The sequence below is a fragment of the Haematobia irritans genome, chromosome 3 (assembly GCF_050003625.1).
Source record: "Haematobia irritans isolate KBUSLIRL chromosome 3, ASM5000362v1, whole genome shotgun sequence".
In the NCBI taxonomy this organism is placed as follows: domain Eukaryota; kingdom Metazoa; phylum Arthropoda; class Insecta; order Diptera; family Muscidae; genus Haematobia; species Haematobia irritans.
The window spans coordinates 38,979,675-38,993,828 of NC_134399.1; the positions used below are offsets into that span (position 1 = coordinate 38,979,675).

Here is a 14,154-nt window from a genome sequence, read left to right on the forward strand (position 1 = left end):
AGTTATTGACTGGCAATAAAATAAAATATCTTCAATCCGACAACGGAACCGAGTACATAAACAAGCCATTTAATGAATTCCTAGAAGATGCAGGTATTAGAAGACGATTGACAGCTCCTCATACCCCTCAACAAAATGGCATATCGGAGCGGAAGAATCGGACATTGCTCGAAATGGCTAGATGTATGATGAGGCAAGCTGGAGTGCCACCAACATTTTGGGCGGAAGCTGTTAACACCGCCAATTACTTGCGAAATCGATGTCCCGCCAAATCGTTGAATGGGAAATTGCCAATAGAACTATGGTCAGGTAAGAAACCATCAATTAAACATCTGAGAATTTTTGGTGTCCGATCGTATGTCCTTATAAAGGACAAGACAAATGGAAAATTGGATTCTCGCTCGGAAGAATGCATTTTGGTTGGCTACTCTGATGAAGCAAAGGCATATCGACTATGGTCGCCAAGAAAACGCCATATAATAATCAGTCGTGACGTCAGGTTTACCGATGAATTTTTTGGAGATGCTTTTGAGCCATTTACAAATGGAGATTCAAAATCACAATTCGAGATTGAGATACCTGCAAAGGAAGAAGAATCCACAGACCAACAGCAACAACAATCTATCGACAATAGTGGTATAGATGATAGTGATGCAGATATGGATGATTTCGAGGGTTTCGAAGACTGTGAATATATTAATGCTGCTTTTGCTGACGAACCACTTTCTTGTGACGAGGCGATAAATTCCACAGATGGCTCAGAATGGCTTTTGGCAATAGAAGATGAAATTTTGGCACAAATATTAAACGGTACCTGGGAGATTGCCGAACAACCACAGGATAGAAAAGTTATTGCCAACAAATTTGTATTTCGTACCAAAATCGATAAGAAAAAGGCTCGTTTAGTGGCAAAAGGGTGCTCCCAACGTCCAGGGGAGGATTTTTCGGAAACTTATTCACCAGTAGTTCGATCATCCACCATACGATTAATATCGGCAATTTCAGCTAAAAAAGATCTGGAGATTCATCAGATGGATTTCGTAACCGCGTACTTAAACGGAAATCTCGCAGAGGACGTTTTTATGAAAATACCAGATTGTTTGGAAGAAATTTTGCAGAAATTGTCACGAAATGAAAAAGTTGGAACGAGCGCTGAGAAGAGCCGACAAGCCAAGTATATTGGCCAAAAATGGTTAAATGATATGAAGACATATAAAAATCCGGTATGTAAATTAGTTAAGGCATTATATGGTCTGCGACAATCGGGAGTAGTATGGTACCAAAAATTGAGTCAGAGACTGCAACAACTGGGACTAAAACCATCGAGACAGGATCCTTGCTTATTCATAAGCAAGAAGGCAGAAAAAATAATGTTGCTCACGGTTTATGTCGATGATTTATTAATAGCTACAAATGACAGCAAGATGCTACATCATATAAGGAAATCATTAGCTAAAACATTTGAGATGAAATATCTCGGAAAGGTTGACAGATGTTTGGGCATAGAATTCAACCAGAATTTGGAAAATGGTGAAATATCACTAGGGCAAAAGGAATATATTGAATCAGTTCTTCGACGTTTCAAAATGAAAGATTGTAAACCGGCTATGACACCTTTGGAACAACAATGTAAATTGGATAAACCTTTAAAACCAGATTTGACAACAATGCAGAAATACCCATACCAAAATTTGATCGGCGCCCTCATGTACTTGGCAATCAGCACTAGACCCGATATTGCGTTTGCCGTCAATTTTTTAAGTCAGTTCAACTCCAATTACAATAGCGAGCATTGGCAAGCTGCTAAACGGGTACTAAGATACTTAAAGGGAACGATCGACTACGGGCTAAAGTATTCTAAGAGTAATATTCAATTGTATGGAGTGGTAGACGCCGACTGGGGATCGAATCTATCCGATAGACGATCTTATTCTGGATTTGCCTTCATAATGTCTTCTGGGGCTATCAGTTGGGAAGCTCGCAAGCAAAGAACGGTGGCATTATCAAGCACAGAGGCAGAGTTGCTTGCCATGACCGAGGCTACGAAAGAGGCATTGTATCTTCAACGAATTTTGGAAGAGATCGGTTTACCAGAAGATAATATTACAATTTTTAACGATAGCCAAAGCGCCCAAAAATTAATAAATAGCATTGGGTATCACTCACGTACCAAGCACATTGATATTCGGCACCAATTTTTGCAACAGACACTGAATTCGTGCATTAAGTTTGAATATAAAAGAACAGATGATATGGCAGCCGACGTACTCACGAAGGGCCTTGGTTCCAGTAAGCATCAACGACATATTCAAGAGCTGGGAGTAATTGAAGTCGCCTAGATGAAGTCCTACTTCGAGGGGAGGTGTTAGAGAATACGACTGACTACAAGCAGCTTCCGGGACAAGAGTTTTATACGGCAAATGGAAGGGGAAAGGTAGCAGATAAAACTGTCAAAGTTCGCAAAGAAATATCTGGTTTGGCAAGCCATCTGTACCTGTGGTTTGAATTTTCATAGCTTCCGGGACTGTCAACCAAGAAATTTACGTGAAAGAGTGTTTGAATAAACATCTGCTGCCTTTTGTGAAAAAACACGGTTGTTCCGTACTGTTTTGGCCGGATTTGGCATCTTGCCATTATAGGCCATGGAGTGGTACGCCGCCAACAACGTGCAGGTGGTTCCCAAGGACAAGAACCCTCCCAACACGCCAGAGCTCCGCCCAATTGAGAAATACTGGGCTATTGTCAAGCGGAACCTAAAGAAGACCAAAAAACTGCTAAGGACGAGCAGCAGTTCAAGGCAAACTGGCTTTCTGCGGCGAAGAATGTGGACAAGGTGGCTGTACAAAATCTGATGGTAGGTGTCAAGCGTGAGGCTCGGCTATTCGGATTTGGAAAAGCGAAAGCCTAACTGAATATTTTTCCTGAATTTTATACTAATTGAACTTGAAAAATAAATTTAATTTGAATTTTTAAATAAAGGATTTCACCGATTTACACGCGTTTTCCCTTGACCAAATTTTGACCGTATCACCCTTTGGTTGTCCAGAGAGCGCGTTATAACCGTAGCTTTAGGCTATTTGTAATTTATTCAAATGTCTAAATGTATTCCACATCAAAGCAGGTTTCCCTTTGACCGGGATCCCCGGAAATTCGAAAAAAAATTCCCACTTTCCCGGGAATGCAAAAAGTCCGGGAAAAAGAAACCCCTACTTGGTACACATAAAACTAGTGAAATTATTTTACGAAAGTTAACCGAATAATAAGAATAACACACATTGAATATATCACTTGTTTATCAAATGCGACCAAGTGTCTTTGTTTATAGATCAAATGGAGTATAAAGCTGTCATACGTGTATATAAAATTACAAAAATAGCGGGTAGCTCATAATTGTTTGACTTTAAACAGGTATCTTAATATGGGGACAGAGGGCGGTAATGGATTAAATGATGGGAGGGATTTTCTGATTTTCGTTACCGCATTTCTTATGAACTGAGTGAACATTATCTGATATGAAAATTGGTATTAACTCACAGATAATCAAAATACAAAATGATAAACAACTGAAATTAATACTCTAAAGTTGCACTCAATAGCGGGAAATGTGCGGTGAAAATTCTCAGAAGTGGACATTCACGGTTGCCGAAATGTTGCTCGCATTTGGTAGGCGTGAGTGGTTAATTTTAGTTTGATAACATAATAGCAAACGTCACACGAAAATTGTCCGCTTTGGTTCTCTTTTCAGAGTGTTTGTGAGGTTTCACCGTACAACACAATTATGATTACATTGAATAAAATCAGTGATTTTATTAATTAACAAGAGAAACAAATATAATTAAAAGAAGAGGAAATATAATTCAATTTTACGAATTATAAATATCTCCTTTCCACCAAAGATAAAATGTGTATTTATTACAGATGTATATACGTTTATAAATATTAATATCTTCTTTTTCATCAGATGTCTTTAGAACTCTCTACCAAATGTATTACAAAATCTCAGCAATTCGGTAATTTTCAAAAGTAAACGTTCGTAAACAATATATTGGATAATTCCGATATATATAAATAGATGTCAAAATACGTTTTAGAAATCCTTTGCAAGTAAAGGATGTCAGGACTGATAAAAATCGTCAGGAATGGACGGCAGACTTTCGTCTTATACTGTACGTCAATTTATCATCATCCTAAATTCACTGTGAAAATGTTGTATTCATTTCGTATATTTTTAAAAGTGCTACCTTATTACATTTTTCTTTTATGGCAACGTATTCGAGCCTATTTCCAAGAACAAGAACCGCCACAGGACTGATGTAACCACTCTCAAGGCCCTAAAAGGTGGGTCGTTACAATTGTATTAAACTTTGGAAGTAGATGATGTCAGGACTGATGAAAATCGTCAGGAATGGACGGCAGACTTTCATCTTTTACTGTACGTCAATTTATCATCATCCTAAATTCACTGTGAAAATGTTGTACACGTTTCGTATATTTCTAAAAGAGCTACCTTATTACATTTTTCTTTTATGGCAACGTATCCGAGCCTATTTCCAAAGAACAAGAACCGCCACAGGACTGAGGTAACCACTCTGGTACAATGGTTAGTATGCGCGGTGCAATGGTTAGCATGCCCGCCTTGCATACTGTTATGTCCTCACCACTATCCCAATAACAAGGCGTAAATGATTAAAGTGGTAGAACAATATATTTATTTATTTTCCAAGTACACTTCTTCTCAACGTGACTACTCAAAACGGAATGATTCTAAGATCAGCATATTGTTAATACATTTATTTTTATTTGTGCTATACTTGAGCACAAATAAAAATAAATGTATACCGTTACAATATGTAATGACAATTGTATATGGCTAGTATGTATGCGTGAGAGAACCCGAATTGTTTAACTCTTCTGGATATTCATGGAGTGGGTTGCCATCCATAACATCTCCCCTTTTAGGTTGTAAAATCACGAAGTCGATCTGGCCTACGTCTTAATCGACTTGATCTTCTAACTGGTGTACCTTCGGTAATGTTGTTCCCGACTGGGGTGGATGATTTTTCAATTTGCGGCTGTAACGTGTTTACTCCAGTAACCGAGGAAGATTCTAGCTCTTGAGTTTCTGCATCTCGCTCTGTGCCCGTGGTTCCATTACTCTCGCTACTTGTCGAGTCAGAGATATTGAGATTAAAATCATCCAACCACGCACTTACTCCGCTAGGTTCAGCGTAACGAAAACGTAACTGATTAACATGTGACTTCATAGATTTAAAATAGGGAAAGGAAACAATCTCCACTTCATAATTTATGTTCCCAATTCGGTTTTTTATAACGCCTGGCGCCCAGAAATACTTATTCTGCTTAAAAACCTTCGCGTATACTGAATCGCCCACTTGAAATTGTCTGGTTTTCAGCTTATGGTGAAGGCTCATTTGATTTGATGATGTGATCCCAAGGGGCTTTGGCTTTGAGAGTAGGTCCATGTCTATTCTTACCTTCCTCCCCAAAAAAGCTCAGCAGGAGACTTGTTTCCTGGTACATTATTATGAGCTGTAGCTCGATAATAAAGAAGAAATTCCCGAATTCCATTTACTTTATTTGTAGAAGATTGCTTCTTTAAAGAGCGCTTGAACGTGTCCACGAAACGCTCAACTTGACCGTTGGACTGGGGGTGAAATGGCGCCGTACAAATGTGTTGTATTCCTCGCTCAGCGCAAAAGGTATCAAATATTTGTGATGTGAATTGGGTGCCATTATCACTGACCAGACATTCAGGCCATCCAAAATGCGAGAAAAATTCGTTGAGGCAATCAATTATTGCATTCGATGTTGTTGACTTTAAAGGAAACACTTCCGGCCATTTCGAATAGGCATCCACAACCAAAAGAAACGTAGTCTGATCTACTGGCCCGGCCAAGTCGATGTGTATTCGCTGCATTGGACGTTGAGCAAGCGGCCATGGTTGCATTGTTTTCGGTGGCGCCTTTGCTGTTTTCGCGCATATACTACATTTGCGAACTAACTCTTCAACATCTTTATCTATGTTTGGCCAATACACATAGCTTCTGGCAAGGGATTTCGTTCGCACAATGCCTTGGTGGCCTTTATGTAATTGCTTTAACACTCGCTGACGAAGATTCTTGGGTATCACAATACGATCCAGATAAAGTAAACAGCCATCAATAACACAAAGCCCATCTTTACGAATAAAAAATGCATTTTCATCTTCTGTGATAGATTTTGGCCACGATGTGTTCATGTATTTTGCAATTTTCCGCAGCAAAGTGTCTTTTTGTGTAGCTGACCGAACCATGCTGTATGAAACGGGTAAAGCTTCGATGTCTTTCTGTGCGACGTATTTCACCTCTGCTTCTAATGTAGCGCAGGCAATTACGACATCTTCATCCGGCTTCCGATCTTTGTTAATTAGTCTAGATAAAATGTCAGCACACCCAAATTGCGATGTTGGCACGTACGATAACTCAAAATCATACGACATTAAGGTTAATGCCCACCTCTGTAGTCGACTTGCAGTGTGCGTCGGTATTCCTTTTTTACTCCCAAATATGGCCAGCAAAGGTTTGTGGTCCGTTTCTAATTTAAAATGACGTCCGTAGAGCATCTTATGAAACCTCTGAACTGCAAAAACTAAGGCGAGGCCTTCTTTTTCAATTTGTGAATAGTTGCGTTCGGCCGGCGTTAGTGAACGTGAAACATGGTAAACTGCCTTTTCTGAGCCATCCGCGTACTGATGACATATATATGCCCCTATACCAACTGTAGATGCATCCGCAGCAACCTTTATGGGAAGTTTAGGATTATAATGCGTAAGCATTAAATCCGAGGCTAAAATTTCTTTAAATTTTGAAAACGAATTTTGGGCATCCTCGGACCATTTCCACTCGCGGTCATGCTTCAACAGTTCGTCCAAAGGAGCTCGTAATTGTCGCATTTTCCGTATAAACTTTCCATAATAGTTCACAGCTCCGAGAAATGAACGCAACTCTGATATGTTTGTCGGAGCTGGCATTTTTAAAATTGTTGAAATTTTCCCTGGATCTGGTCTGACACCATTACCGTCAACTTTGTAGCCAAGGTAAGTACAACTGCGGGAGAAAAAACTACATTTATCAAAATTTACAGTAAGATTATACCTTGCAAATCGGGCGAAAACTTCATGCACGGCCTGTTTGTTGTGTTCCAGTGATGTTGTAGCGACGATGACATCATCCAAGTATGGGTACGCATATTGTATGCCGGAAAGGATTTTGTCCATAACTTGTTGGAAGGCTCCGGGGGCTGACTTAACCCCAGGAGCGAGCCTGTTAAATGTGTAAAGACCCTTATGCGTATTAATGGTTAGAATCTCTTTCGTTGGCGAGTCAACTTCTACTTGCATATAAGCGTCGGTTAGATCAATACGTGAAAAATAGGTGCAGTTATTGAAGTTGACGAAAATATCATCCGGCAAAGGAAGAGGGTACGTGTGTGTTTCCATGCAGTCATTAAGTCCGGTTGAATAATCGCCGCATATGCGAACTTTTCCATTTGCTCGTTTAACAACCACAATTGGCGCTGCCCATCTCGAATAGCTCACTGGTGTAATGATGTTAGCTTTTTCCAGCCGCTCAAGTTCTTCCGCCACTTGTGTAAGTGCAGCGTAGGCCACTGGTCGTTTTGGCTTAAACACAGGTTTTACGTTTTCTTTGAGCTTCAAGTTAACGTGAAATGAAGCGCAATGACCTGGTTCGTTTTTGAAAACTGTTGGAAATTTTTGTTGAATTTCTTCTATTTCGTTTAGGCTGATATTGTTGCATATGTAATCAATGGGATAATTCCAGATGTCAAGCAAATCCATTACATCTGTCCCCATTACATTGAGGTGCTGGTGCTTGGTCACAAATAAGTTCGCCGTTATAAATTTCCCTTGAAAACCAATTTCTGTTTTGCATTGGCCGATTATGTCCAGGACGTGACCTGATGCGTCTCTTGGAACTAACGAAGCTTGTTTAATATACGGTTTATTTACTTTGTACCAAACGTTTTGCGAAATTATAGTTACATCGGCGCCTGTATCGAATTGCAACCGCTGTTTTATTCCGTTGATAGTGACCATTATATGCTTTCTGTTAGCACTAATATTATTTAACAGCATTACCTGGTGATTCCGTTTTTTCTTAAAATTGTTTTGAGTTCGTGTACGTTGTACTCCTAAACCAGGACAATACCCTTCCTTATGGCCCGTGACACCGCATTGTTCACATGGATGGTTCGCATACTTACAATTCTTAACGAAATGCATCTCCCCGCAAAGCCAACATGGCCGTCGCGGGCGGTCGTTGTGGAACATTTGTTTCTTTACATTATTCTGATCCTTGTATTTAACGGCGTGTACTATAGTACTTTGTTCCACCGAAGCTGCATCGCGCTTTAAACTGATTATTCTGTGTATTTCGCTTACCATCTTGTCAATTGTAATTGTGCCTTCAGTATCAGTTTCCAAAAAATTTAACAATCGAGCTCTTATTTCGCCATCTTCAGGATTTTGTAGACCTCGAATAAACATGAGACACTTGAAATGATTTTCCTTAAGTTTCCCGAATTCAAAATTGTCGCAATTCCTGTTTACCATTGCACCGTATGTTACGTAATCAACATCATCACATTTTGTATATTGCAAACAATTTATTCGGGTGCTAAAAAGCGATTCCTTCCTTCCGAAGATGGTTTTGAGCGTAGAAATTGTGGTTTGAAAATCAAGGTCACGGGGTATTTTTGGCAAAATATAATCTGCGTATTTGTCAAACACTTGAGGTTCTAATTTCCTCAAAATTAACCTAACCTTTTCAGCATCGTTAAGTTTATCAGCATCTTCACCGAACAACACTTCGTACCGAGAAAACCAGGCTTCAAAAGTTTGGTTAGATTCTGGGTTGTACGAAAATTCGCTCACGTTTTTAGAGATCATAGTCATAACTGCTTCTGAGCTTGTTGATGGAGCGGCAAACACACTGCTTGTTGGTGGACCATTTACCACCTCTGATGATGCAACAGATGAGCTTTTGGACAAAGCCACCAATTGCTCTATCAATTTTTGTTACTGCTCCATTTGTTGTTGCTGTTTGTCGAGGAATTTTTCGAGTACCGCTTCCATATTTTTTTTTTACTAAAAGTGGTTACAATAAGACAAACCAGTCCTCGTCGCCACTGTTATGTCCTCACCACTATCCCAATAACAAGGCGTAAATGATTAAAGTGGTAGAACAATATATTTATTTATTTTCCAAGTACACTTCTTCTCAACGTGACTACTCAAAACGGAATGATTCTAAGATCAGCATATTGTTAATATCAAGTATAGCACAAATAAAAATAAATGTATACCGTTACAATATGTAATGACAATTGTATATGGCTAGTATGTATGCGTGAGAGAACCCGAATTGTTTAACTCTTCTGGATATTCATGGAGTGGGTTGCCATCCATAACACATACACAAGGTCTTGGGTTCGATTCCAGCTTCGACCGAACACCAAAAAGTTTTTCAGCGGTGGATTATCCCACCTCAGTAAGCTTCTCTAAGTGGTTTCACTCCAATGTGGAACGCCGTTCGGACTCGGCTATAAAAAGGAGGTCCCTTGTCATTGAGCTTAACATGGAATCGGGCAGCACTCTGTGATAAGAGAGAAGTTCACCAATGTGGTATCACAATGGACTGAATAGTCTAAGTGAGCCTGACAAATCGGGCTGCCATCTAACCTAACCTAACCACTCTCTAGGGTCCTAAGAGGTGGGTCGTTACAATTGGATTAAACTAATACGGATTTCTAACATTTATTATTATTTTTACTTCTTTAATTATTTATTTCTTATATTTAAATTTGTTTTAAGAACTTATTGTTTTTTTTAGAATTTTTCAAGGAGTTTTTAGATTAAACATTCTGAATAGTGAATGAATGGATTTATTATTTATCTTAATTTACTGTTTTAACTATATTTTTTATTTATTTTATCTTTTTGTATTTACTTGTATTTTAATTTTTTAAATACTTGTGTTTTAATTTATTTTATATACTTGTATTAGTTTTTATGCGTTTCATCTACGTTTCGGTGACATATCATCATCTGAAATTTTTTGCATTTCCGAATGGAGGTTTCTTTCGAAAGAATTTATATGGTAACTCTTTTAATCCGCCTAAAAAGACATACACACGAGGGTAGCCTTTTATATTTCGGGATTAGAGAACAAACACAAATAATAATCATTGAAAATCGCTTTATTGTTTTCCAACATATTCCCCATCAAGATCTATACACTTTAGCATGCGTTTGAACCAAGCACTTTTTCCAATCTGATTGAGGTATCTCCAAAATATGCATTCTGCATTTTATTTTTCACGTGCAGGAATAAAAATAAGTGATTCGGTACCAAGTCAGGACTATACGGAGAATGATCCATCAAATCATTGCCGTGGTGAAGCGTAACCCATATTTGGCGGTTGGTTTTTCTGATTTCTTGGAAAACAAATGGCTGTCTACCACATAGAATTGACTGTTCTGCTTCTGGTAGTACGGTTGTGACATGTTCAGTTTTTCCCCACCATACCATCGATAAACATTGGCCCTTAATGGATTTCATCGCCAAAAATTGAATTAGTCCATCGATGCGCTGTTGTTTAGTTAATCCACGTCGAAAGTTGTAAAAAATAATCGCACGAAAATGTTCACGATTTAATTCCATTTTGTTTTTGGCGAGATGAATCTTTTAAGTTGCTGTGAATAACACAAATAGCGCTCGTACGTTAACACATTCTGAGTACGTTATAAAATCAAAAATGTCAAGCTTTACTATAGAGATGTCAGTTGGCAGATTGCTACAATAAATTTACCCAATCCCGAAATATAAAAGGCAATGCATTTCCTAATGGAGGTTTATTTTGTAGGAATTCCCTTTTATACAGTCTAAAAACACAAACACATTTGTGAAATGCTTTGTTTTTGTACGCAATTGGCAGGCACATATTTTGTAGACGAAGATAAATCATGGAGTTCAATGTAATATATTATACAAATTCAATGCAAATATTAAATAAATTCTTTTATTATATTAACTAACAAACCCCCCCCAAAAAAAAAAAAAAAAAAACTTATAACATAAACAATAATGACTTTTCTTACGAATTAATTATGTTTGTACAAACTTTGAAAGTGCCCTTTCAAAGGCGACAACATAGTTATTTTATCACAAAATATCAAAACTACAACTATTACTAAAATAACTTATTTTTGTTTTCTATATATTTCATAGGATACTCTTCCGAACATTGAATCATCAATACGATTATATTTATGATTGGACAATGCTGAAACAGAAAACCCATCAAAGCCAACCAAACACTACATTATTGTTGGGACAAGCTGAAACTCGTAATGATAGAGAACGAGAGAGGGAGAAGGAGAAAGAGAAAGCGAGTGGTAAAACTATGCTCTCTGAATAAGTTTAACTTCTATGCTTAAAAAATAGTTAAATATTAACTCATGTAAAATTCAACAAATACACAATTTGCATTGAAATATTGCTGCAAAATTGTTTGCATCATCCACTAAAATATTACGATAATTATTAATATTAATAATTTTGAATTACGTCAATAAATGCTAACTGTGTTGGGAGTTAAAAAATAAAGTAGAAAAAAAAAGATAACAGCGTGTAATTTAAGAATATAGAGAATGTATCAACAACAATTCTTAACATACCTTATTATATTAAACATTACAATATTGAAACTAATAAAGTTTTAAAATGTACCCCTCAGTATATTTCAATTAAATTTTAATAGGAAGTAAGAATAATAGGGTCGTACCGTCAAAGGTCAAGGACAAATTTTCAATTGCATAGGTTTAAACCATAAATGTGGGAAAATACTCCGGTGCCACACAGTGGTTCCAAATCGCTGTTGGAAATAATTCTGTATCTTTTGAATGGATAAAGATATCAACATATTTTTTATGTGTGAAAGCTGATGTGTTTTCCTCTAAGTTTGTCAGTTTGTAGGTAGATGGTCTCCTCGAATGAATGGAATTGTTTTAAGGTGTGTGCTATGTTCAGGGATCCGGAGCGGAGCGTGGAGCGGAGCGGAGCAAGCCCTTTTTTTGCCGGAGCGGGAGCGGCATTTCTAAAATCCGGAGGGGAGCGGGAGCGGAGCGGTTTCCAAATGAAAAACCGCTCCGCTCCGAATAAAATATTACTTGAATGAAATGTGTAACTTTGAAATTACACTGTGTAGGTAATTTCAAATATAGCTAGTACTTAGCGTAGTGTGAGTAAACGTTTAAAATGTACGATATGTATTTTTGTACGTACGTACATTGGGGAAAACACGACGTGTTTTTTTAGTAATTGTTTTCAAAAACGGCAAATGTCAAAATATATCTCTAGTATGTGTTATAAAAGTAGCAACAGTACTTTCGATCAATTTAATCCCGTATTACTACAAAGATGTTTGTAATGAACGTCAAATAAATGCAATTAAACGATCTTATTTATATTTAATTTTTTAGTTTTCTACACTGAAAAAATATTGTCGTGAAGTCAAAGATTTCATGTCCTTAGAATAAGAATGCAAATATTGCTTAACATGGAAGACGCATTTCTCTAAAATAAAGTTTTTTCCTTGTCCAAATGTCAATAAACTTTTGAATGAAGTTGTAATGTCCTTATAATTAAGTGATTTTACTTAAAAATGTGTATCATAATATGAAAGATAAAATTTTGAGGTAAGGTCAACGTGACTTTAATAATTAAGAAAAATTCTTTAAAATTAATAAAATTGTCTTTAAATTTGTTTCCTTTTTGCATCTTGCCTACAAAGCGAAAAATCGTTAAAAAATAAGACATGTTTTTCAACACTTTATTTTAAAGACGCTTTTTACTTGAAATATAGCATAATTTCTACTGGAAGTCGAGTCTTAATATGGAAAATAAAATTGTCGTTAACTCGTTTTTAAAGGATTTTGATAACAACTGACGAAAAAAATCTAAAAAAATGAAAAATTAACATTTGCTTCCTAGAAGCAAGTACATAACCCCCAAATTTAAAAGAGAATTGCGTCTTTAAAGTATCCTTACTTGTATTATCCGCTTCTTTGGCTCGGAATTAATACCCAAATTGTTAAAGTAAAGACAAAATCTTTGGAACCGGGCATGCTTTTTTTCAGTGTAATGACATTCATATTTGCTTTACTATTGTACTATATCCTAGCATTCTCTTATTTCTGATATTAGTTCTCGAAAATTTAATTAAAATTATGGATAGTTTAAATTTTGGTTGAAAAATGTGCGCATATACATTTATTTTAATTTTTTCTCACATTGAAAACTAATGACTTGATTAGTATTATTGCATGTTATCTACTTTTTTTGAGAACGAACATTTCTTAAAAACGCTGTTCGAAAATGTATTTTTACAATAAAGGGAAAAAAGCGAAATTAGGTAACACTAGATCTGAGTAAGAATATTCGTAGGTATACCACGGGCTGATTTCGATGGAGGTTGTTGCAAACATAAACATACACACACATTACAACTATAACAAAACCTCTTCTCTACGTCTGTTGCAAAACAAAAAAAACTTTCGGAGAGTAGTTACTTCTACTCTGTGTATAGACTTTCAATTCCAATCAGCGTTGCCGTTTTCGTCCGATCGGACCAAAATTGGTCCAAAAGATTTCTAATTTTTAAATTTGGTCCGATGGTCGGACCAAACAGAATTTGGTGATTTTGGTCCATTTTCATAAATTTGGTTTCTATCACATATTAAATAGTAGATGGTGCACCGCAAAGAATATTGTCGGGAGGCCAAATATTTCACATGCTTAAAATACGAGTACTAATTTTGCTTAGAATAGAAGACGTATTTCTCTGAAATAAAGTTTTTTCCTTGTCTAAAAGTCTCTAAACTTTTCAATGAAGTCTTTTTGTCCTTATAGCTAAGTGATTCGACATAAAAATGTGTATCCTAACATGAATGAAAATTTCGTTTTAATGAAGTCAAAATGGAATTAATATTTCTGAAAAAATCTTCAAAATTAATAAAATGTTTCAACACATTGTTTTAAAGTCATTATACCCTAAACCACATAGTGGTTAGGG

At 36.8% G+C, this 14,154-nt stretch overlaps 1 protein-coding gene across 2 annotated transcripts in view; it reads left to right on the top strand.

The window, feature by feature from the left end:
- Nucleotides 1-11,809, top strand: part of LOC142230476 (casein kinase I) — a 30,146-nt gene extending 18,337 nt beyond the window's left edge. For both annotated transcript variants that reach the window (XM_075301115.1, XM_075301116.1), the window contains exon 4: nt 11,310-11,809. In XM_075301115.1, coding sequence (XP_075157230.1) covers nt 11,310-11,499 — 190 coding nt within the window. In that variant the 3' untranslated portion in view covers nt 11,500-11,809. The remainder of the gene's footprint in view (nt 1-11,309) is intronic.
- The last annotated feature ends 2,345 nt before the right edge of the window (nt 11,810-14,154 follow it).